This window comes from Felis catus, chromosome B1 (genome assembly GCF_018350175.1).
Source record: "Felis catus isolate Fca126 chromosome B1, F.catus_Fca126_mat1.0, whole genome shotgun sequence".
Classification (NCBI taxonomy): Eukaryota; Metazoa; Chordata; class Mammalia; order Carnivora; family Felidae; genus Felis; species Felis catus.
In genome coordinates, this window is record NC_058371.1 from 164,971,875 (window position 1) to 164,998,647 (window position 26,773).

Sequence of the window (26,773 nt, forward strand, 5' to 3'; positions counted from 1 at the left end):
ATTCTTCCACTGTGTTTCCGAAACCTGAAGACTCTGGGTTCAAGTAGCAGCTTGCTTAAATAATAACCAAAATTTTAATTATCACCTTCTTAAATGAAAAGTAATAAATCTTTATATAAACCAATAAGAGAATACAGAATTCAAAGAGCAAAATAGAATAGTCTCCTAATATCCCATCACCTGGATTCATATTAATATTTTTATTTATATGACACCAACCATGCAAATTTAGGGAATGAAGGAGAAAGAGAGGCTACGGAGGTGGTAGTGAGCCAATTATGGAGGAAAATGAAATCGGAGGCTCTGAGCTGACCCTGAACTGTTAGCATGGACAAGATTGGAATCCTTTGAGTAACCATGTATTTTTAAAAATAGGATCATGGTATGCAAATTGTTTTGTGACTTGCTATTTTTATTTAATACAAGCACCATTCTATGTGATTAAATAGTCTTCTAAAGCATCTTTCATATATTTAAGTATTCTGTTGTTTGTTTCATAGTATTTTTAAGCAACTCCCATTGGTGAACGTTTAGGTGATTGCTATCTTTTTATTATAGGGGGCACCTGTGGGGCTCAGTCAATTAAGCGTCTGCCTCTGGCTCAGGTCATGATGTCGGAGTTCATGGGTTTGAGCCCGATGTGCTGACAGTGGAGAGCCTGCTTGGGATCCTCTCTTTCCTCTCTCTCTCTGCCTCTATCCAGCTTGTCCTCTCTCTCACAAAATAAATAAATAAACTTTAAAAATGTTAAAAAAAATTATAAACTATGCAGAGATGAAGATCCATGTAGATAAATCCATGTTCACAACCATGATTATTTCCTTAGGATAAAAGTATTAGAAATATCACAGTGTCAAAGGGTATGCATTTAAAACTTTTTTTTTTTTGGATACATATTGTCCTGCCTAGCTGTAATCCAAAACAGTATTTGCCAACTTATATGCCCATCAGCTGGCTGTGAGAGTGTATTTTTCTATACATTTGCCCAGGACACAGATGCTACCCCTTTGTGAATATTAGTAGCTTGATTTCATTATCATATGCATGCAGGCACGTGCACACGCACGCGCGCACACACACACACACACACATTTATTTGTATGTATGTGGGTGTCTAGAATCTAGAATCTAGAGTCATTCTTATTTGCAGAATGTATTTTATATTATGAACATTGTCAGTCTATCGTGTCAAATGAGTTTGCAAACATATGATTCTGTCGTGCCTGCTCCTAAATATAAATATCTTGACTTCCCAGGTGCCTGTATGAACATCACCCACAGCCAGTGTCAGATGCTGCCCTACCACACCACGCTAACACCTGTCTTCTCATTTGTCAAAAACATGGAAATGGAGAAGTTCCTCAAGTTCTTCATGTACCTCCATCGCCTCAGTTGCTATCAATATATCATGCTTTTTGGCTGTAGCCTCGCCTTCCCTGAGTGCGTCGGTGATGGCGATGACAGGTATTTTGGAACAAAATCATTCAGTGATAAGAGTCAGTTGTAGCAGAAGTGACTGAGGGGGAATGAGATCATCCCAAGCTACCACCGTATATTTTTGTTAAAGGAGAAAATATCTCATGCCAGTCATAGCCAGTTGTGATTCTTTTAAACTAGATTTTTTTTTTTTGAAAACCTAGAGTAGTTTTATTTCTGGGAAGAAATTAGTCAGGATGTTAGGTTGAGGCGATCAGCTGGGATACTGAGTAGCTGTTTCAGTGAGGGTCTGGCAGAAGACAGCACACTCAAAGGGGTGACTGAAAAGAGTTTATTGAAGAGAAGATTTATGGAGGTGTGGACAGGTTAAGAGAACAAATAAATGATGAGAGGCACCAGGGTCTCATGATAGGGGGATGCAGTTCCACCACCCAGGACTTGGAAGGGGAGAAGGGCGGACAGCACCTGGAGAGAATTATAGCTGTGGGTAAGAGGTCTTCCAACAAGCCAAGTGCTGTGACCCGAGACAGAGGAGCACAGCCACTGCCAGCCCTTCAGCCCTGCAGGACAGAGAAGAAGAAATAAATACCCCAACCTCACTCTCCTGCCCTCTCCCCTGCCAGGACCTCCCAGCAGATCAACTCACCCACAGCTATTGGGCAAGGGTGTGTTATTGAGCACATTGGATGAGATCCCAAATCTCGTCTAAATATCATCAGGTCCTAAGTGCCAAATCTCATCCTCTAAATCAGGTAAAGGTGAGACACTAGGTGGTTCTTCTGGTCAACACTGGAACCCATAGCAGGTGAGGAGGGTGTGGGGTAGATGCAGAAGGACAAACAGAGACTGTCTAGTGCTCTATCAAATAAGATTGGAAAGAATTCTCTTATTTTGGGTGTGGGGAAGCATTTGTGAGTGAGCATGCTTGTGTATGTGTCTTGTAAGCTCATTTCTTTTTTTTTTTTTTTGAGATATAAAATTGATACAAACATTATATTGGTTTCAGGCATACCACATAATGATTCAACATTTGCATATATTGCCAAATGACCACCTCAGTAAGTCTAGTTAACACGCACCACCACACGGTGGCAAATTTTCTTTTTCTTAGAATGAGAAGTTTATTTTGCTTATTTTTTTAAGGTTTATTCATTTTTCGGAGACAGAGAGACAGAGAGACAAAGCGTGAATAGGGGAGGGGCAGAGAGAGAGGGAGACATAGAATCTGAAGCAGGTTCCAGGATCTGAGCTGTCAGCACAGAGCCCGATGTGGGGCTCGAACTCACAGACCACAAGATCATGACCTGAGCTGAAGTTGGACGTTTAACTGACGGAGCCACCCAGGTGCCCCTAGAATGAGAAATTTTAAAATCAACTCTCTTAGCAACTTTTAAATGTACAATAGAGTATTATTAACTATAGTCACTATGCTGTATATTACATCTCCATAAATTATTTAGTTTATAACTGGAAATTTGTACATTAATTTGACCACCTTCACCTTACTGAAATAGCATAACTTCAATATTACATTATTATATTGAAATAATTTTCAATAAGAGTAAATCAATTAAAAGTATGTTATGGAATATTTTAAATTTACTAGGTATACATCTTAAAAATTTTTTCAAAGCATGTACTAAATACAAAATTACATGGAACATCAGTTGTTTTCTGAATTAAAATGTTAAGGTATCTTTGGAATAGTAATGTTAGAATGAGATGCATTTTCAAGTGTAAATAGATTGCATATTATTTGCAGTATTTTTTTTTAATGTTTATTTTTGAGAGAGAGAGAGAGAGACAGAGGGAGAGAGAGAGAGGGAGGGAGACAGAGTGTGAGTGGGGGAGGGGCAGAGAGAGAGGGAGACACAGAATCTGAGGCAGGCTGCAGGCTCTGGGCTGTCAGCACAGAGCCCCATGCAGGGCTTGAGCTCACAGACCGCGAGATCATGACCTGAACTGACGTCAGATGCTTAACACTGAGCCACCCAGGCGCCCCTATTTGTACTAATTTAATTAGTGTATAAAATGTGTTTGGAACAGGACACAGGCGTCTTATTGTTTTCACTGGAAAATGCCCGAATGGCCACAGAATAAAATCTGGGTAAAACAGAAACAGTAGATTATTGTAGAAATAAGTAAAGAGCTATGATCAGATACTGTGTTCAGGAAAACATTTCACTCGAAAGAACCCTATGCAGAGCAGCAGGCTTTCATGGTGATAAGAGTGAAGCAGTGGGAGCGTGACATGATGGTTGGATTAGTTTTCTAGAGCTGCCATAATAAATTACTACAAGCTGAGTGGCTTACACATTTATTCTCTCACAGTTCTAGAAACGAGAAGTCTAAAATCTGACAGGGCCATGCTCCCTCTGGAGATTCTGAGGGGGGCAGGGGACATTGTCTCCCTTTGTCAGCTTCTGGTAGTTTCAGGCTTTCCTTGACCTGTGGCCACATCACTCTACTCTCTGCCTCCGTTTTCACATAGCCTTCACTGAGTGTCTCTCTTCTCTTATGAGGACACTTGTCATTGGTTTAGGTAGCCCAAGAGGGTCTCATCATTTCAAGGTTCTAATTACACCCACAAAGACCTTTTATCCAAATAAGGCAGTGTTCAGAGGTTCCAGAAGTTAGGACGTGGACACATCATTTTGGGACCATCCATTCAACACACTGCAACCGGTGAGGAAGCAGGGCACAAAGCCACACGTCTCAGCCTTATCTTGTACGTAGATAAAACAATGAAAGAGAGTGCATTCAGCTTCCTGGAGACTCTGAATTCCCTTTGGTCATCCTTATTGTAACTCAACCTCCACTCTCACTTCAATCAACTGTAAAATTTTAGTGATGCTACTCATAGCCTTCCGGGCACTTTTAGGTAAAATTTGTTTCTCTTCTGACCTGGTTCATCCTGAGAAATGCTCTAATATAAGTGTTTTCCATTTTCTGTTATAATGGATAATAATTTATAGTCACTTTTCAGGTATACTTTGGAGACTTATCCTATTTTTTATTATTACATTTATTATTATACTTAACTTTATAATTACACTTTCAGACCAGTGCTTCCTGCTGTCATTTAGTGTGTGCATAGACCCAGCTAGCTAGATTTAATAAGCAAAACAAGTTAATAAAGGTAAAATGTATTTTAGAAAATAGTTCAAACATTTTTCTTCTTTTTCACATAATATCATCCATTATACTAATTTTTTTCTACTGTTCAAATAATGGAGCATTGCTTATATTCTATTATAGACAAAATAGCTATTTGGTAATATTTAAAATTTAGTTTAAAAAGATCTAGTGGGATATATAAATAGTATAGTTTTTAACCTGCCCCCTCAGATGCTCATTAACTACATATATAACAATGAACTTTAATAATTTCTATTTACACTAGGATTGCTATCAATAAATATGTGTATCATATACTATAACACAGGCTAATTGAAGTTGTGTATAATTTCTATGGATTCAGTGACATATATCTCAAACTATAGAGATTTCGCTGATAAGCCATTTGGGTAGTCATAAAAATATGAGTTAGAAGGACTAGCTTAAAAATATCAGCAAGTAACTAGAGAGAAATTCACAATTTCTGGGCCAGGAGAGTAACAGTTGTTTCTGGATGGCTTTTTGATACACAAGATACAATTAAGGTGTCTGGAAGAGAAACCATCCACATGCTTTCTATGTGTAACTATCTCTCATTCCAACCTTGTTTAAATAATCAGCCTATAACATTATCAAAGCTGTAGGGAAGTCAGTGTGCCTTGGAAGGTCCAGCTTTGCTTGTAGAAGACACCCAGGAGACCTGCTGATGTGGGATGATGGTCACTCCACTCACATCTTCTAATACTTTGTAGAGAAACTCTGTGCTCATGGAATGAGTCCTTAACATTAAAAACTGGACATGCTTGCTATTGATTCTTTCCCCCCTCTGGAGTATTAATTTGTCACTAGGTCCTTTGTAGAAATTCTTAATATCCGTGGAGATGAAATAATCTTTATCTACCTGGATTAGTTGAGATTAAAGATTATATCTCAAACCTAGGACTACAGGACAGTTTTCTGTAGTGTACTCAGTCCCTGTAGGATTGTGTTAAGGATCAAATGACTTTCCTTGAATGAGCTTCCTCAAAAGAACTATTATGCTTTTTCCCAAATAACTATGTTTGCTGGAAGTTAGAAAATTTAATCTGGTAACTACAGAGAAAGCACTTAAAGTTTGGGGGCAGATGAACACTGACTCAATCTGTAGCTCTGTCAATTGCCAGTTAAAGGGCCTTGGACACATTAGTTAGTCTTGTGAACCCATGGTTTACTCATTTCTATGATGAGGGTGATTATACCCCCTTTATAGGCTGTGTATTCGACAGAATGTGTTTGTGTGTATTCGACTGAATGATTTATGCAAAGTGCCCATACATGGTTTCCCCTACCTGGTGCACAGTAACTTCTCCATAAATAATAACTTAGTGTTATCGATATGGTAGTCCAAGATGATATGTGATTTTCTGGGAGTATATAAACTTCATCACCTCCTTTAGAGATGCAAGATTTGCAATTTTTTTTTCTCATTCTTCTCACCTTCTAAACCTGATTAGTGATATTGAGCATCATTTCATGTGTCTGTTGGACATCTATATGTCTTCTTTGGGAAAATATCCATCAGGTCCTCTGCCCATTTTTTAATTGGATTTTTTTTTTTTTTTTGGTGTTCAGTTGTGTAAGTTCTTTATGTATTTTGGATATTAATCCCTTATCTGATGTATTATTCGCAAATATCTTCTCCCATTCAGTAAGTTTCCTTTTTGTTTTGTTGATGGTTTCTGTCACTGTGCAAAAGCTTTTTATTTTGGTGTGGTCCCAATAGTTTAATTTTGCATTCATTTCCCTTGCCTCAGGAGATATATCAAGGAAAATGTTTATATGGCTGATATTGGAGAAATTACTATGTTTCCTTCTAGGAATTTTATGGTTTCAGATCTCACATTTAGGTCTTTAACCCATTTTGGGTTTATTTCTGTGTATAGTGTAAGAAAGTGGTCTAGTTTCATTCTTTTGCATTTATCTGTCCTGTATTCCCAACAGTATTTGTTGAAGAGACTTTTCTCCATTATATATTCTTGCCTCCTTTGTCGTAAATTTGGGACCATAAAATTGTGGGTTTATTTCTAGACTCTCTGTGTCTATTCTTTGTGCTGGTGCTGTACTATTTTGGCTACTGAAGCTTTGTAATATATCGTGAGGTCTGGGATTGTGGTACCTCCGCTTTGTTCTCATTTCTCAAGATTTCTTTGGCTATTTGGGGTCTTCTGTGGGTCCATGTAAATTTTAGTATCATTTGTTCTGGCTCTGTGAAAAATGTCTTGGTATTTTGATAGAGACTGTATTGAATCTATAGATCGCTTTGAGGGGTATGGACATTTTAACAATATTAATTCTTCTACCTATCGGTGTGAAACATTGTTCCATTTGCTGGTGGTGTCTTCAGTTCTTTCATCAATGTTTTATAGTTTTCAGAGTACAAGTCTTTCACCTCCTTGGTTAAATTTATTCCTAGGTATTTTATTGTTTTCGGTGCAATTATAAATGGAATTGTTTTCTTAATTTCTCTTTCTGCTATTTTGTTATTAATGTATAGCAATACGGCTGATTTCTGAGGACTAATTTTGTATCCTTCAACTTTTCTGACTTGACTTATTACTTGTAATAGTTTTTTGGTGGACTCTTTAGGATTTTCTGTATATAGTACCAGGTCATCTGCAGAGAGCAACAGTTTAACTTCTACCTTGCCAATATGGATGCTTCTTATTTCTTTTTCTTTTCTGATTGCTGTGGCTAGGATTTCCAATAATACGTTCAATAATAGTAGTGAGGTTGGATATCTTTGTCTTGTTCCTGATCTTGTAGCAAAAACTCTCAGTTCTTTTTTAATCATTGAATATGTTGTTGGCTGTGGGTTTTTTATATATGCCCTTTATTATGTTGAAGTATGTTGATTACTGGAATGATTAAAAAAATATTTGCTATACTAGAATTATAAAGCCTCTCCCTCATCACCAAATTTATACTCACAATTCCTACTTACTGCACATCATTATATTGCTACACCATTTCTGAGTTAAATTTTACTGATAATGTTTTAATCAGAAATTAAAATTTGTCTGCTTCTAATGTAATTTTGGAGAGCTTACTGTATTCTTAAATGTGTTATTTTATAAGACAGCATGGGCCAATCTCCTATGTAAATGCAACCCTGAAGTCATCTTGAAAGCTATTAGAAAATATAATTTGTTTTAAAACCATTTTTGGGGGGCTCCTGGGTGGCTCAGTCAGTTGAGCATCTGACTCTTGGTTTTGGCTCAGGTCATAGACCTAGGGTTGTGAGATCAAGCTCCAGATCAGGTTCTGTGCTGACAGTGTGGAGCCTGCTTGGGATTATCTCTCCCCCCTCCTCTCTCTGCCACTTCCCCACTCTCTCTCTCTGTCTCTCAAAACAAATAAATAGACTTAAAATTTTTTGGAAGTATTCATAAATTATATAAAGTCAGCATAAGCTTATTGTATTAATTTTTTCTAAGTGGAAAGTAATTACATACTGCTAATTTATTTTATTAAAGATTTTTTCTATGTCCCAAGAACTCTATTATGGCACATTTGGGAATAAATGGAAATATTACAGATTGACATTTTTTAATAATTATAATTTTAAAATTTTATATAGGTCAGTAGTCAAATAAATAAACTTTGTTGCTATTACCAAGTAAATATCCTGAAAGCCATTTGCCACTTGCTTCCCTGATCGTATCAACTAACTTGGAAGCAGCAGTCTTTTCAGCCATACCAGTGTTGACTACATGGCTGTTCAGATGGTCAATTGTGTCTGTCTGCTTTTCAACTTCAGGCAACACAGTTGATGTTGTCTGCTTTTCAGCATTAGACATAAAAGATTAAATGGTAAGTAAGCTTCCATTTTATGAGCCAAAATGGCCCCAAATGTGGGTGAGATATAGTCGAATAACTCATATTATTTTTATTTTACAAAGACATAAAGCTAGACCATCCAGCCCTGATAGCTCGGCTCCTTGTGATTGTGTCCTGTCACATCACTGATGGTGTCTCAAGCACACATATTTTATGAAGCTCAGTGGAATCATTTGTTTACTTTTCTCCTCAAAAGCTCATTGGTATTACGTGGCTGTGACTAGAATTTAGATTTAATCTTTTTGATTCAATTCATTTGAAGATCCATATGTAAGGCGTCATTTCATGAGGTACAAAAATCAAAACAGCTGCAAAAATAATTTAACAATTGCAAGTTTCTTGTGTGATTCGTTAATCCTCTATTCCATGGGCCCTGGTAAATATGCCAAGTATTAATGAGAATCAGGATCGTGTCAGTTAGAAGTTGAGTGGAATTTTATATTCCCTTTCAGGGGTGGTTGTGTGGTTTTACATTATTCACACTCATCTTAATTCAAGCTGTGTTTATCTGTTAGTATTTCCTTGTTCTTCTATTTTAAGGGCGACCCCCTACTGCTGGCATATTAACAAGACACTTAATCTGTAGAGTTTTCATCCTTAGCAATTTTATTAACATTTTAAGAGCATTTTCCTCTTACACAAGAATTATTTCGAGATTGAACAGCACGTGTAAAATTTGCTGACCTAATGGGGAGGAAATCATATGAGCAAGACCGGCATGAGTTCTTGTATAGTCTGTAGTTGGGAGTTAGGTAGTTATGGTTTGCTCCCAACTTTGGTACTGACAGCTTTATTCCAAGCAGGACACTGAATTATCCCCTGCATGTGACTCATTTGTTTTTTCAAAAAATATTTGCTGACTGTACATACTGGGTATATAGCCGCAAACAAAATAGATCCTTGACCTCGCGGGACTTTTATTACAGTGAAGGGAAATAAGCAATAAGCAAATAAATAGATAATAAAAAAAATTAAAATAAATAAATAAATAAATAGATAGTAGTATATCACATAGTGAAAAGTGCGATGGAAAAAAATTCCAGCAAGGAATTGGAGAGCTTTGGGAGAATGGGTTTTGGTGGCAAGATGTGTAATTTTAAGCAGAGCCTTGTTTAGGAGAACTTCACTGAGATCTGTGAGGATATGAGAATCTAGGAGATGAGGGAGACCGGGACATCGGTTGGTGTTTCCAATTTATTTATGCCTTTAGCAAGCATTTGTTGGCACCTACAATGTGCCAGGTGCATAGTTTGATGTTGGGGATGTGGAAATGAATAAAATACAGTTCTGCCTTCAAGGAACTCAGCATAATAGGGGACCAGACATGAAAACAATCAAATTGTACAATGCGATCAGTTCACAAAGTGTGGGGGTTACAGACAGACAAAGGAAGCCCTCTTTCCATCCTGCATTGTTAGAGAAGGCTTCTCCCAGGGAGGAAGCAACGGCTGAATCGGTTTTGCAGGATAAATAGAAGTTCGTCATGTGGACAAGGTAGAAAAAGAAGACGTTTCAGGTAGAGCAACTGTCTAGATCTAGGATATATTAGGGGAACTACAACTAGTTCAATTTTGCTAGGATATAAAGTGGGGAGGGGCGCCTGGGTGGCTCAGTCGTTAAGCGTCCGACTTCAGCTCAGGTCACGATCTCGCAGTCAGTGAGTTCGAGCCCCGCGTCAGGCTCTGGGCTGATGGCTCAGAGCCTGGAGCCTGTTTCCCATTCTGTGTCTCCCTCTCTCTCTGCCCCTCCCCCGTTCATGCTCTGTCTCTCTCTGTCTCAAAAATAAATAAACGTTAAAAAAAAAAAAAGGATATAAAGTGGGGAGAGAACAAACATATTTTAGGGAATTTTAAGAAGTAGAATTAATAGCACATAGTGATTAGTTGCATATGAATGGTGAGGTTGAGGGTGAGGCAAAGGCTTTTGGGCTTGCAGACTTAGGTGGATGGTATTACCACCAAGAAAACCATGTATATCAAGGGAGAAGTCGTGGCTGTGGTGGGGGGGGGGGAGGGGGTTTAGTGGATAGTGAGTTAATATTGGCGTAATGTCTTTACCTGGTTCGAGAAGTGCATGATAGTACTTTTCCTTTCAGAGGAGATAAGAGCATTTTCTCTTCTGTAAGAGATGACATGATTGATATTTTCATCTAGTGGTTTGCTAGTACACTGGCTCCCTGAACCAAAAAAAAGAAACAAAACAATCATTCGTGACACTGGCTGATTTCTGTGGTATAAATACTCCCAGATTTCAAGCTAATAATAGCTTAACAATCTAATCACACCCCACATTGTGTTTTATCCCTTGACAAGTGTTTGCTGAGCTCCCACTAGATACAGGGCACACAGCAGCATGCTGGCTATTTCTCGTTTACCACTTCTTTTTTTTTTTTTTTTTTTTAAGTTTACTTATTTATTTGCAGAGAGAGCACGTGTAGGAGAGAAAGTCCCAAGCAGGCTCCATGCTATCAGCACAGAGCCTGAAGCAGGACTCAATCTCATGAACTTTGAGATTATGACCTGAGCCAAAATCAAGAGTTGGACACTTAGACTGAGCCACCCTGGTGCTCCCCTCTCATTTGCTTCTCGATGTCCACTTGCCACCATCCTCCGCCTCACTCTTGTCCCCAGGGGGCTTTCAATCATGCTACTTTCTCCCTTGCTGTGGGGCTCAGCCAGTGGGAGCCACCAACAGGACATCAGCATATGGGAAGAGTCAGGGTGTGTAGTAATCCCGCACTTCTTTCTTTGCCAGATTGCGTGGTTGGCTTGCATTCCACCACGAGAATCTGTGGCTGGTACAGGAAGCCTTCTCCATATGGCTTTCTCTAAGTTCCAATGACTGCTCCTTCCCTTGTTCCTTAAGACTGGGATGCTAACAGTAACCATCCCAGCATACTGTACTACCCCTTGTTGACTTTTCTAAACCCTGCCAGCGCCTTTGTTAAGTGGCTCTTTCACTAAACGCTCTGCAGTGATCCTACTTGCTTTCCCTCTGGAACCGTGGCTATTTCAAAGGAAAAATAAGACAGACATGGTCTTTGTTTTTAAGGCGCTTCAGACCAATGTGACCAAAAAACATCCTGACATTTCCCATTATTTCTCCTCTGATGTGGGACAATGACATAAAACATCCTCTTGTGCACTTTTCCATCTCCATAGCTAGTGAAGCTGGGAACCAAGGAAACCTCTTTCCTACCTCTGTCATACCCCGTCTAAGCCATACCTCTTATGAGGTCCCTTGAGGCCAACAGAATGTGCTGGCGTAGGAAGCTGACGTGGTTGGTTCACCAAAGAGAGAACAAGCCATCTGTTGTTTTTGTGTTTTCCAGCAGTGGTGATGAAATCATGCTCCTGTGTCATTTGTAGGTTTACTCCTATGTTACTTACCTGTGGCTCACGTCTGTGAGAAGAGACCAGCTGGGTGATGCATTTTGGAGCCCTGGCTGGAGTCATACTATCTGACTATGAGAACTCTTTTTTTTTAGTTTTCATGTTCCTCACAATGTAAAAGGAGGAAATAGGAGCCAGTTATCCTGTAAGACATTTCCAGCATTAACATTCTTTTCATGCTAAGGTCTGCAGCTCTGGGAGCTGCCTGTGACGAGGACTCTGTGAGCATTGTTGACGGAATAGCTCACCCTAACAGAAAATTTAGGAATATGGTTTTCAAAAATGACTGTATGAGTCTCATCAATGAGTGGCACATCTAACTCAGTAGCAGTTTCTGACCAAGCGATATATCAAAGAAAAGTATATTATTTACATACTACTGCATAACAAATTACCACAAATCAGGCAGCTTAAAACAACGCACACCGAACTCTTTTCATGCCTAGCACAGCCATGGCTCATGGTCCCAAGAAGCATTGAAAGTGTGTAGCAGCTCCAAAGCTTTGGATGCTGGATAAACTGACCGGTATGTTTGCCCCTCGCCCATCTACTGGTCCCCATAAACTGAGAGAATGTCTCCCTCTTATTATTTTCCTAAGGAACAGACTTAAGTATGCCCTAACAGGAGGTGAAGTAAAGAAGATCTGTACGTAGTGTTTTATGAAGATTGATGGCAAGGTCTGAACTGATATAACCTCCCCTGCAGTTTTTATGGATGTCATCAGCATTGACAAGGCTGGGGAGAATTTCTGTCTAAATTCTCCTTGGTTTTAAAGACCTTCAGACCAATGTGACCAAAAAATACCCTGACATTTCCCATTATTTCTCTTCTGATGTGAGACAAGGGTGCCACCAAGAGTCGCTTTGCTGTTCATTGGATTATACCTGAGGAAGCCACGTGTAGGTTATGCAAAGTGAGAAGCAAAGTGGGGACAAAAGTGGGGACAAAAGGAATCCCTCATCTGATGACCCATGATGCTTGCATGATCTGCTATCCTAATCCCCTTCTCAAGGTGAATGACCATTCAGAAACTGGAGACTGGAAAGACTGGAAAGTTTGACACTGGTAATCTATGTATGGTGACCAGAGGGTGCTAACCTGGGAAGAGTTGGTGTGATCACCAACAGAGAGAAACACCCTGATTTGCCAATGGCAACAGCTTTGCCACACGGCTGTGTCCAACATTTTTGTTATTAGCAAAGGCAATAAACCATGGATTTCTCTTCCCTATGGAAAGTACATCCACCTCACCATTGTTGAAGAGAGAGACAAGAGACTGGCAGCCAAACAGAGCACTGGATAAAATTGTCTGTAGGTGGTATAATTAGAAATCTTCATACTTTATGGCACAAAAATAGACACTCCGATCAATGGAACAGAATAGAGAACCCAGAAATGGACCCACAAACCTATGGCCAACTAATATTTGACAGCAGGAAAGAATATCCAATGGAATAAAGACAGTCTCTTCAGCAAGTGGTGCTGGGAAAACTGGACAGCGACATGCAGAAGAATGAACCTGGACCACTTTCTTACACCATACACAATAACAAACTCAAAATGGTTGAAAGACCTCAATGTAAGACAGGAAGCCATCAAAATCCTTGAGGATACAGCAGGCACAAACCTCTTTGATCTTGGCCGCAGCAACTTATTACTCAACACGTCTCCAGAGGCAAGGGAAACAAAAGCAAAAAATGAACCATTAGGACCTCATCATAATACAAAGCTTCTGCACGGCAAAGGAAACAATCAGTAAAACTAAAAGGCAACCGAGAGAATGGGAGAAGATATTTGCAAATGACATATCAGATGAAGGGTTAGTATCCAAAATCTATAAAGAACTTATCAAACTCAACACCCAAAAACGAATAATCCAGTGAAGAAATGGACAAAAGACATGAATAGACACTTCTCCAGAGAAGACATCCAGATGGCCAACCAACACATGAAAAAATGCTCAACATCACTCATCATCAGGGAAATACAAATCAAAACCACAATGAGATACCACCTGACACCTGTCAGAATGACTCACATTAACAACTCAGGCAACAACAGATGTTGGCGAGGATGCAGAGAAAGAGGATCTGTTTTGCACTGCTGGTGGGAATACAAACTGGTGCAGCCACTCTGGAAAACAGTATGGAGGTTCCTCAAAAAACTAAAAATACAACTACCCTATGACCCAGCAATTGCACTACTAGGTATTTATCCAAGGGATACAGGTGTGCTGTTTTGAAGGACACATGCACCCCCATGTTTATAGCAGCACTATCAACAATAACCAAAGTATGGAAAGAGCCCAAACGTCCATTGATGGATGAATGGATAAAGAAGATGTGGTACATACACACACACACACACACACACACACATATACGTGTATATATATATATGCGTGTATATATACGTATATATACGCGGATATATATACACGTGTATATATACACGTGTATATATATCCGCGTATATATGTGTGTGTGTATATATATATATATATATATATATATATATACACAATGGAGTATTACTCAGCAATCAAAAAGAATGAAATCTTGCCATTTGCGACTATGTGGATGGAACTGGAGGGTATTATGCTAAGTGAAATTAGTCAGAGAAAGACAAATATCATAGGACTTCAACCATATGAAGACTCTAAGACAGAACTGATGAACATAAGGGAAGGGAAGCAAAAATAATATAAAAACAAGGAAGGGGACAAACATAAGAAACTCTTAAATATGGAGAACAAACAGAGGGTTACTGAAGGGGTTGTGGGAGGGGGGATGGGCTAAATAGGTAAGGGGCATTAAGGAATCTACTCCTGAAATCATTGTTGCACTATATGCTAACTAATTGGGATATAAATTTAAAAAATAAAATAAAATCTACTGGAAAAAATAAATCTTTATACTTAATACAGCAGAAAGAAAGAAAGAAAGAAAGAAAGAAAGAAAGAAAGAAAGAAAGAAAGAAAGAAAGAAAGAAAACATTACACATCTATTATCTCACAGTTTCTGGTGTTTGTAACCTGGGAATGACTTACCTGGATCCTCTGCTTTAGGGTCTGTCATATGGGTACAATCAAGGTATTGGCCAGGGCTGGGGTCTTATTTGAATCATACAATTGGAAGAATTTCAGTTCCTCAAGAGTTATTGGACTGATGACCTATTTCTAGCTGGCTGTTGACCAGAGGTCACTCTTAAATTTTTTTTTTTAATGTTTATTTATTTTTGAGAGAGAGACAGAGCGTGAGTGGGGGAGGAGCAGAGAGAGAGGGAGACAGAATCAGAAGCAGACTCCAGGTCCTGAACTGTCAGCACAAGGTCCAACGTGGGGCTCGAACCCACGAACCAGGAGATCACAACCTGAGCTGAAGTCGGATGCTCAACCGGCTGAGCCACCCAGGCACCCCCAGAGGTCACTGTTAAGTTCTTGTCATATGAGCCCCCCAATATGGCAACTTGCTTCACCAAATCCAATAAGGAAGAGTGTGCTAGCAATAGAGAAGTCATAATCTTATGTACCGTAATGATGGAATGACATCCCATTACCTTGTATTGGTTGCAAGGAGTCTCAAGAAGAGGGAGGGACTTCAACAGGCATGAATAACAGGAGGTGAGGATCATTAGGGACCATCTTAGAGTCTGCCTGTCACAGAGACTCTTTTTTTTTTAAATGGTAAAAAAGTTTTAAATCCTAAGCTCTTCTAATATATTGAAAGGTTGGTTTCTTTGCCAAAAATAAAAAGTGGCAACAAAATGCAATGTGAGATCCCGAATGGAGGTCTTGGGAAGATTTGAATAGAGTTCTTCGTTAAAGGTATTGTACCAATATTAATTTTCTGGTTCTGATGATTATACTGTAGTTACATAAGATGTTTGCCTTGGGGGAGCCTGGATGAAGGATATATGGAAACTTTTTGTAATATTCCTATAACTTGTCTGTAAGTCAAAAAGTAGGTCAAAGTAAAAAAATGGAAAAAATAAATGATTTGTGAAATTTAAAACCCATAGCTATATAAGCTTACTTTGTGACCTTGTTCAGGAACTTTAAAATTTATCTCTTTATCAGAACTTTGTTTTTTTTTGTTTTTTTTTTTTTGCAAATAACATGTATAGATTTGGGGAGACATGAGATGTTGGTTAAAGGGCACAGTAAAAAAAAAATTTTAAAAACTGTAAATAAAGCTAACAATTTTGGTAGATAAATTCACTAAAAATTATATTGGTAAAATCTCCCATTTTTTAGGTAAATTATTTTAGAATGTCCCTGCTCGTGAAAATAAAAGCTTCACTATCATTATATAGTGGAATTATTTACGTATTTCTTTATATGTCTTTGTTTCAACAAATAGTTACAGAGGTGATGCAACAGGTTTTCTGCTTGAACTTTAGTTGAAATGTGTTAGGGATTTGGGCACAACACCAAATGTGCTTCCCACATCAATTTAAAATAATCGCCCGTGCTAAAATTGTATTCTCATAGCCAAATCTGTCTCTTCGCCTGTGCGGTGCACTGTTTTCAGATGTCAGTCTGCTTACTGCTTGGGTATAGACACTCCTAATCCAAAATAGTGTGGCCTGTCTCACCACACTGTTCCATGTGATGAAAAGCCAAATACTTCAAGCCCTCGTAAGCAGTTGGATTTCGTGCAAAGCAAGAACAAATGGCTCCTCGTTTTGCTCCCTGTTTAAAAGGGCTGCTTGTTATAAATACTCATCACCATTTCACATGTCCTGCTCTAACAGGTCTCTGTCGGTTACCCCTCTTAAGAGAGCTATTTGGAAACACTCTAGACATTTTTCTTAAGTCCTATTTTTAGAATGGAAGGCCTAATGGTATTTTAATGTCTCTATATATTCCCAGAACAAATCTTAAGGAAAAAAAAAAATGTTACCTTTCGAAATTTAGCAAAGCTGGTAGGTTTAGCACTGCCCCTCTGAGAAGTATTGTGTTAAAGAATGAATTTTGATTTATAGAATGTTAGTAGGAAAAGGACCATGAGAAACCAGCCCTTCCAAACCCCTCACTTTTCGAATGAGGAAAGTGTGAGTCTTCGTGTGAGTGAATTGTTGGCCCAGGATCAGACAGTGAGGAGTGGCTGTGTGGAAGTTTTAGAGTGGTGGACGTATGCTTTGCTACAGAAAATGATCTTGATCAGAGTCCGTAACGGTCTTATCTGAGGTAAGACTCAGCTTTAGAACATGAAAACAATCTTCTAGGTGCTTGCGTGAAATTTTAATGCTCTTCTACAAGATTCTGAGAATAGATGTTAAGTCATCCAAAAATACGTGGGCTCAGAAGTGAGGAAAAGTCCGTGAACCTCTCGAGAGAATTGGGCCCTGCGTGTTCGACAGCTTTGCATGGATCTCCCCCACCCCACTCTATTGGATGAATGTTTCCCTGGTAAATGGCACCTGGCATTCCATCAACTAGCTATTCCTTTGCTCCAACCATCTTCTAATGATGCAAAAACCTTGGGAAGGTTAAGTGTCCCTCGGTTATTATGAATTACTCTGTGCTATTTTCATCTCTTTTCTTCTTTGGCAGCCTAATTGGGATCTGATCATTTGAGGAATGTAGTTTTGATTGTAGGAAGGGAAGGAAATGTTTAAGAGTGAGTAATGGTCTGGGGGGGGGGGCGGTTATCTAAGTGGGACGCTGGAGCGAGGGTGGCCAGGATCATGTCAGAAACTGGGAAGGTCAGGAACTAGAAGGCAAAGAAAGAATGCTGAAGACAAGCCTGGCTTGCTTGTACCATGACTGTGGGCTGTCTCACACCTGGAAAAGAAAGAGAAATCACTTTACCCTTCCTTTGTGTTCCTTAGCCCCTTGGGCAAATACCGATTCATTGCAGGTTAACTAGGAGTTTGTGGAGTGAAGGGAGAGCCCAACCCCGTGTATACGGCTGGTCCACTCAGAAAGTGTATACAAGCATACCTTGTTTAATTGCACTTTCCATTATTGTGCTTCACAGATGTTTCATGTTTTGCAAATTGGAGATTTGTGGCAACTCTGTGTCGAGCAAGTCTATCAGCATCATTTTTCCAACAGCATTTGCTCACTTCATGTCTCTATGTCACATTTGGTAATTCTTGAAGTATTTCACATCTTTTTATTGTCACTATATTTGTTATGATGATCTGTGATCAGTGATCTTTGATGTACTATTGTATTTGTTTTCGAGGGTCATGAGCCACACCCATATAAGAGAAGGAACTTAATAAGTGTTGTGTGGGTTCTGACTGCTCCACAAGCTGGCCATTCCCCTGTCTCTCTCCCTCTCCTCAGTTCTCCCTTTTCCATGAGATGCAGCAATATTAAAATCAGGCCCATGAATAACCCTACAATGACCTGTAAGTGTTCAAGTGAAAGGAAGAGCCACGTGTCTCACGTGAAATCAAAAGCTAGAAATGATTAAGCTCAGTGAGGAAGGTGTAGCAAAAGCTAAGAGAGGCCGAAAGCTAGGCCTCTTGTGCGAAACACCCAAATTGTGAATGCAAAGGAAAAGTGCTAAGGAAATTAAAAGTGCCACTCCAGTGAACACATGAATGATAAGAAAGCTAAACAGCCTTGTTGCTGATAGGGAGAAAGTTTGAGTGGTCTGGATAGAAGATCAAACCAGCCACAACATTCCCGTGAGCCAAAGCCTCATCCAGAGCAAGGCCCTAACTCTCTTCAATTCTGTGAAGGCTGAGAGAAGTGGAAAAGCTGCAAAAGAAAAGGACGAGGCTAGCAGAAGTTGGTTCATGAGGTTTAAGAAAAGAAGCCATCTCTAGAACATAAAGGTGCAAGGGGAGGCAGCAAGTGCTGACGTAGAAGCTGCAGCAAGTTACCCAGAGATCTAGGTTAGGTACTTAATGAAGGTGGCTGCACTAAACAACAGATTTTCAGCGTAAATGAAACAGCCTTCTATTGGAAGAAAATGCCACCTAGGACTTTCATAGTTAGAGAGGAGAAGTCAAGGCCTGGCTTCAAAACTTCAAAGAACAGGCTGACTCTATTAGGGGCTACGGCAGTGGTTGACTTGAAATGGAAGCCAGTGTTTCTACACTCTTCCAAAATCTCTAGAGCCCTTATGAATTATGCCAAATCTACTCTACTTGTGCTCTATAGATGGAACGCAAAGCCTGGATAATAGCACATCTGTTTACAACCGTGATTTACTGAATATTTTAAACTAGATCTACTGCTCAGAAAAAAAACATCTTTCAAAATATTGCTGCTCATTGACAATGCACCTGGTCACCCAAGAGCTCTGATGGAGGTGAACAATGAGGTTAATGTTGTTTTCATGCCTGTTAACACAGCATCCATTCTATAGCCCATGGGTCAAGGAGTAATTTTAATTTTGAAGTCTTTACTATTTAAGAAATGTGTTTTGTAAGGCTATAGCTGCCATAGATAGTGATTCCTTTGATGGATCCGGGAAGAGTAAATCAAAACCTTCTGGATCGGATTAACCATTCAAATTCCTTAAAGACATTTGTGATTCATGGGAAGTGGCCAAAATATTAACATTAAAAGGAGCTTGGAAGAGGTTGATTCCGAGCCTCGTGGATGACTGGGAGGGGTTCAGGACTTCAGTGGAGGAAGTCACTGCAAATGTGGTGGAAATAGTAAGAGAACTAGAACGACAAGTGGGGCCTGACGATGTGACCGAATTGCTGCAATCTCAGGACAAAACATGAACAGATGACGGGCTGCTTCTTATGGATGAGCAAAGAAAGTGGTATCTGGAGTTGGAATCTACTCCTGGGAAGATGCTGCGAAAATTATTGAAATGACAACAAGAATTTAGAATACTACATAAGCTTAATTTATAAAGCAGCAGCGAGGTTTGAGAAGATTGATTCCAATTTTGAAAGTTCTACTGTGGGTAAGACGCTATCACACAGCATCATTGTGCTACAGAGGAATTGTTCATGAAAGGAAGAATCCGTGGATGAGGCAAACTTCATTGTTGTCTTATATTAAGAAATTGCTACAGCCACCCCGACCTTCAGCAACCACCACCTGCACCCCAGCAGCAGGACCCTGTACCCCAGGGTCCTGATGAGTCAGCAGCAAGACCCTGCACCCCAGCAGAAAGATTATAACTCGCTGAAAGCTCAGATGATGAGTAGCATTTTTTAGCAATAAAGTATTTTTTTAATTAAGGTATGGTCACCACTTTTTTAGACATGATGCTATTGCACACTGAATAGACTATAGTGTAGTGTTAACATAACTCTTATAAATGCAATGGGAAACCAAAAAATGCATTTGATTTGCTTTGTTGTGACTTCACTTTATTGTGGTGGTCTGGAGCCTGTATCAAGTTTTGAACTAACCTTGAGTGGTGCTTTTGGAACATGTGTTCTTGAAGTATAGACTCACATAAATAGAGTTTAACTGAGCGTGTCCTGGGATCAGTCTGCCTGGGTCTGAATCTTGGCTCTGACACTCACTACCTCAGTGATCTTGGGCAAGTCTCTTCTTATTTTTCCTGTGCTTCAACTTTTTTATTTGTATATTTGGGGCCATAATGAGGAATGAATGAGTTAATGCACATGAAGCACTTAGAACCTAGCAAAGTGTCGCAAAGGAATCGCGTAAGAATTCTGTGTTTTCCAGATTTCCTCAACCATGTCCTTTGGTTTTATTTGAGAAAATACAGTCTCTAACTTCTCTGGAATATGATTTTAAAATGCTATTTAAGTGATGCTTTCTTAAGTCCTATAAACATCTAATGTATTTCACGATGGCAGTCAAGTGTCTTCTTTGTACCAAGAAACTTGCCTGAACCGATTCATAGTTTTATGTCCGAAACCTAATCTTTCAAATGCAAAACCTCTCTTTCTGCATCTTCATTAATAAATTTAGTTACATTTTAATGTAGGTAGATAATTATATGGAGATCAGGATTCTAAAAGATACTCAGTTTTTTTTTATTTTTTTTTTAACGTTTATTTATTTTTGAGACAGAGAGAGACAGAGCATGAACGGGGGAGGGGCAGAGAGAGAGGGAGACACAGAATCAGAAGCAGGCTCCAGGCTCTGAGCCATCAGCCCAGAGCCTGACGCGGGGCTCGAACTCACGGACTGTGAGATCGTGACCTGAGCTGAAGTCGGAGGCTTAACCGACTGCGCCACCCAGGCGCCCCTAAAAGATACTCAGTTTTAAGACAAATTCCTGAGAGGAAGGCCAAAAGCATTTGCATCTGAGTGTAATTGTTGAGGACCCCGTTTCCATACTTTTATTGTTCTTTTTAAAGTTTATTTATCTGGGGGGAGACAGAGTTTGAGCAAGGGAGGGTCAGAGAGTGACGGAGAATCCCGAGTAGGCTCCGTGCTGTTAGCACAGAATCCAAAATGGGTCTTGAACTCACGAACCAACCGTGATATCATGACCTGAGCCAAAAATCAAGAGTCGGACACTCAACTGACTGAGCCACCCAGGCGCCCCCATATTTTTATATATAATAAGATCTCTCTCCCGAGATTCTTTTATAGATTCTATCAGACTCTATCACTCTATCAGTGGCTGGTACATCCCATTATGTTTCTGCAATCCATAGAAGTATCAATGGGGAATTTTAATGTTCTTGTTTCATCAAAGGATTTTTAAAGCTGAATTATTCCATCCTTATGTGAGAATAGACAATATGGAAGAGTAGATAGAGCATGAACTGAAATTTCAAACACCTGGATTCTCTTCCCGCTTCTGCCATTAAGAAGATTGTGCTCTTGAGCGTGTCCCAGAATCTTCTTAGGCCCATCTCCAATAAGGGTTTGAACCAGATATTGTTTAAGGTTGTCACAGTGTGTGCTTTGCCTTGACTGACATGTATATTTTTTTCCCCAGTTTCCTTAAAACCACTTGAAATGGCTTAGCCCGATCACCAGCCAGGGTGAGAGATAGATACATTTTATTGCTGCAAAGTAGGAAACGCCACCTGTGTACGGAAGGGAACAAGTCCCTGGCCTTCGTGTTGTAGCATTCTGATCCAGAAGTGTTTGATTGCCTGGCGGTTGAGTAGAGACAGGCTCCCAGAGCATCATTACCCTTACCAACAGCAGACAGTTGTTTGCATTTTTCTGTTTTGCCAAAGATAAAAGAGAAATCTGAGAAGATAAAAAACTTTAAAAACCGAAGATAAATAGTTTCTTACTGTAGATAAATAACTGAGTTTCCACTTGTCGTTGCTTTTTTTCTGGGGAGGCTGTGGAGGTTAAGGCACAGCTTTCTGTCTGCCTCTCAAAGATACTTTTAATTTCTCAAAGGGAAGATGAAGAAATGAGATTAACCTATTTTGTGACCTACTTCTGCTTTTCCAATTTGGGGACCTTCATTTCTATGTTAATTTACTCCATTTGAGATTAACTAGAGCTCCTTTTTTTTTTTTTTTGACAGTTTTACTTCAGCACACGAAATTGAGGGAAAAAAAATCATTTGGGATAAATACTTCTACAAGAGATAGTGAGCTGATATGTTATGGAACTAGCTTCTTGTCCCTAGAATCATGATAATAGGGTGGCTGAAATCCTTGTTTTAGGACTTAATGTGGAAATTTAAATTGTTTTTTTTTGTATTATTTATTATTTTTTTTTAAATTTTTTTTTCAACTTTTATTTTATTTTTGGGACAGAGAGAGAGAGAGAGAGAGAGAGAGCATGAACGGGGGAGGGGCAGAGAGAGAGGGAGACACAGAATCGGAAACAGGCTCCAGGCTCTGAGCCATCAGCCCAGAGCCTGACGCGGGTCTCGAACTCACAGACCGCGAGATCGTGACCTGGCTGAAGTCGGACGCTTAACCGACTGCGCCACCCAGGCGCCCCATCAGGAAGTAGTCTATAAAAACATTAATTTTCATCTTTTCTTTCCTTCTAGTCATGGACTCCTGCCCTGTAGGTCCTTCTGTGAGGCTGCAAAAGAGGGCTGTGAATCAGTCCTAGGGATGGTGAATGCCTCCTGGCCGGATTTCCTCACATGCTCCCAGTTTAGAGTCCAAAACGAAAGCAGCAACGTCAGCAGGATTTGCTTCTCACCACAACAGGAAAGAGGAAAGCAATGTAGGTGTCTGTGTTTCATTTCATTAAAAAAAAATTTATTGAAAAACGCTATTCATACAAGCACATATACAAATAATATATACTTCAATACGTTTTATGAAAGTGATCAGATCCTTATGAGTAGCACCCAGATTAAGAAATAGATCACACCAAGCTTATACATAAATGTTCATAAGTGGCATTGTTTATGGTAACCAAAAAGTGGAAACAACCCAAATGTTCTTCAACTAATGTGTGGATTAAAAAAAATAGTATATTCATACAGTGGAATAGTAATTGACAGTAAAAATGCACGAAGTACTGATACATGCTACAACACGGATTAACCTTGAAAATATTAGGTAAGTGGAAGAAGCAAATCACAAAAGGTCCAGCATCCCAGAAAATCTCTCAAGCCCCCTTTCAGTCGTCTGAAAGAAACCCAAAAGAAACCTCTCTTCTAAGAGAAGCAATCTAAGGTGACTTCTGCCATCTTAGATAGGCTTGCCTACTTTTGAGATTCATGTCATTGGAATTGAGCAGGATGGACTCCTTTTGTATCTAGCTTCATTTGCTCAACATTATGTTTGAGAGATTCGTTATGTTTTCACCTTTGTGGTTCCTTCATTCTCATTGTTGTATAGTATTCTAATATATGGTTATATCCCAATATATTTTTTCTATTCAGTTGTTGATAAATGTTTGAGTTGTTTCTAACTATTATGAATAGTGACGCCATGACTATTCTTGTACATGTCTTTGAACATGCTCATATGTTTATTCAGCAGAGTTTTTTAAAGTGGTTGTACCCATTCATCCTCCTACCAGCTATGTTTAAAAGTTGCAGTTGCCCCAAATCCTCCCCAGCACTTGTTGCTGTCTTTTTCATTTTAGCAATTCTCATGGTGCTGTGATCTTTTGTGGTTTTAAGTTGCATTTTCCTGATGAGTTAGATTGATTTTTCCGAAACTTTTAGTTATGTGAATATTCCTTTTTGTGAAGTGTCTGTCCAAGTATTTTGTCCAATCTTTGATTGGGAAGTCTCCCTTTTTGTTCTTGATTTGCATTTCGTTATGCATTCTGGATATGTCAACTCGTGGGAATATGTATTGTGACTATCTCCCACTTGGTTGGCTTGCTTTTTATTAGTGTCTATTGTGGAACAGAAGGTTGTAATTTTAATGGGTCCATATTATCAACCCTTTATTTTGTGATTCATTTTTGATATCTTATATAAGACATCTTTGCCTACATCAAAACATAGAAGCTTTCCCCCACCCCCCCACCCCATGTTTTCTTCTTGGAGCTTTATTGTTTCAGTGTTAACGTTTATACCTAAAATATTCTGGAACTAATTTTTGTGTATGGTGTGAGCTATGGATTAACTTTTTTTTTTCCTGCACATATATTTAATTGACCCCACTGCCCTTTATTTATTTGGAGTACTGTCTTTCCCCTCTGCACTGTCATGTCACCTTTGTTATCAGTCAAGTGAGTGATTATATGTACATATATATCTAGACCCTCCATTTGATGTAGAATTAAGCCAATACCACTCTGTCTGGACCACTGTAATTTTATAATAAGTCTTTAAATTTAATAGTTTAAGTCTTTCAGCCTTTTTCTTCTTAAAGATGGTTTGCCTATTCTTGGCCCTTCCATTTTATGTAAATTTTCAAATCACCTTGCAGTTGCCACAAATGCCTTTTGTTTTCTTTTGTTTTGTTTTGAATTGGGATTGTATTAAATCCATAAATCAAACTGGGGAGAATTGCTTTACCACACTGAGGCCTCCAAACCATCAAAATGATATACTATGGTAATCTTTAATTAAGTATTTTAATGACTTACTCCTTAAATTTTGTCAAAAATGTTTGGTAATTTCAACCAGAAAGATATTACACATCTTCCCTTGGATTTATTCATGGGTATTTGATATTTTTGATGTCATTGTAAATAGAAACTCAAAAAAATTTTTTTTCTGTTTGTGTAGAAATAAATCACATATTGATTTTTATAACTCTCATTTGGATTTTCTAAGTACACATTATGTCATCTACAAATGGCAGTTTATTTTCTTCTTTCTAATCATTGTGCTTTCTGTTTTTCCTCTGTCAGAGAAAGGTTTCAATAATTCACCTTTAATTATAATGTTTGCAGAAAGACTTTATGGATATCTGTGTCAGATTAAGGAAGTCCTTTCTATTTCTGGTTTGCTAAGGTTTTTTTTTTATTTTAAATCAGGAATAGTTGGGGCACCTGGGTAGCTCTGTCGGTTAAGCGTCCAACTTCGGCCCAGGTCATGATCTCACAGTTCATGGGTTCAAGCCCCACGTCGGGCTCTGTGCTGACAGCTTAGAGCCTGGAGCCTGCTTCGGATTCTGTGTCTCCCTCTCTCTCTGCCCCTCCCCAGCTCATGCTCGCACTCTGTCTCTGTCAAAAATAAATAAACTTAAAAAAAAATCATGAGTAGTTTTTGAATTTTATCAAATGCATTTTCTACACTTGTGAGATGATACAATTTTCTCTATATTATGTTAAAAACATAATATTTAGTGATATATAATGCATATGCCATAACATTCACTCTCTAACATGTATAATTAACTGTGTTTTTGTATACTTGGAGAGTTGTGCAACCATCACAGCCATCTAATTCCAAAATATTTTTATCACCCAAAAAAGAAACCCCATACCCATTATCAGTAGTGCCATTTTCTCCTCTCCTACTCCCTGGAAACCACTAATCTACTTTCTGATTCTATGGATTTGCCTATTTTGGCCATTTCGCATAAATGGAATCAGACGATATGAGACCTCTGGTGATTTGCTGCCTTCATTTGGCAGTTTTCAAGGTTTATCCATGTTGCAGTATGTATCAGTACTTCATGCATTTTTATTGCCAATTACTATTACTTTGTATGAACATACTATTTAAACATTTTTTTTAGCTTTTATTTATTTTTGAGAGACAGAGAGAGACAGAGGGCAAGTGGGGGAAGGGCAGAGAGGGGGAGACACAGAACCCGAAGCAGGTTCCAGGCTCTGAGCTGTCAGCACAGAGCCTGACGCGGGGCTTGAACCCACAATCTGAGATCATGACCTGAACCGAACTCCGGCGCTTAACCGTCTGAGCCACCCAGGCACCCGATTATACTATTTTTTTAAATCCATACATTAATTGAGGAGCATTTAGGTTGTTTCTACTTTTTGTTTATTATGAATGATGATGCTACAGTGGACTTTCATGTGCAAGTTTTATGTGAGTATATGTTTTCAATTCCCTTGGGTATGTATCTTGGAGTAGAATTGCTGTGACTAGTAATAACTGTTTAACATTTTGAGGAAATGCCAGTCTCACCAGCAGTGTAGAAGGGTTCCAGTTTCTCTGCATCCTCACCAACACTTTTTATCCTTTTTGATTGTAACCATCCTGGTGGGTAGGAATGATATCTCATTGTGGTTTTGTTTTACATGTTGCTAATGACTAATTATGGAGTTAATTCAACATTTCATGAGCTTGTTAGCCATTTGTATGTCTTTTTAGAAATATATTTTCAAATATGAGGCCCATTTTAAAACTAGGTAATTTGTCTTTAAATTGTTGAATTAGGGGTGCCTGGGTGGCTCAGTCGGTTGAGCACCTGACTTCTGCTCAGGTCATGATCTCCCGGTTTGTGAGTTCGAGCCCTGTGTCAGGCTCTGTGCTGACAGCTCGGAGCCTGGAGCCTGCTTCGGATTCTGTGTCTCCTTCTATCTCTGCCCCTTCCCCACTCATGCTCTGTCTCTCTCTCTGTCTCTCAAAAATGAATAAACATTAAAAAAATAATGCAAAAATAAAATAAATTGTTGAATTGTAAGAATTCTTCATCCACTCTGGATACAAGCCCATTATCAGATATATTATTT

General features: G+C 39.0%; 1 protein-coding gene and 1 pseudogene across 13 annotated transcripts in view; both read left to right on the forward strand.

Annotated features, from left to right (window-relative positions):
• The window catches only part of CORIN (corin, serine peptidase), a 257,422-nt gene that overhangs the window by 76,799 nt on the left and 153,850 nt on the right, over window positions 1–26,773 (forward strand). For all 13 annotated transcript variants that reach the window (XM_045056421.1, XM_019829551.3, XM_045056418.1 and 10 more), the window contains exons 4-5: window positions 1,257–1,464; window positions 22,704–22,885. In XM_045056421.1, the coding sequence (XP_044912356.1) occupies window positions 1,257–1,464; window positions 22,704–22,885 (390 nt within the window). The remainder of the gene's footprint in view (window positions 1–1,256; window positions 1,465–22,703; window positions 22,886–26,773) is intronic.
• Window positions 10,440–13,268, forward strand: LOC101097146 (annotated as a pseudogene).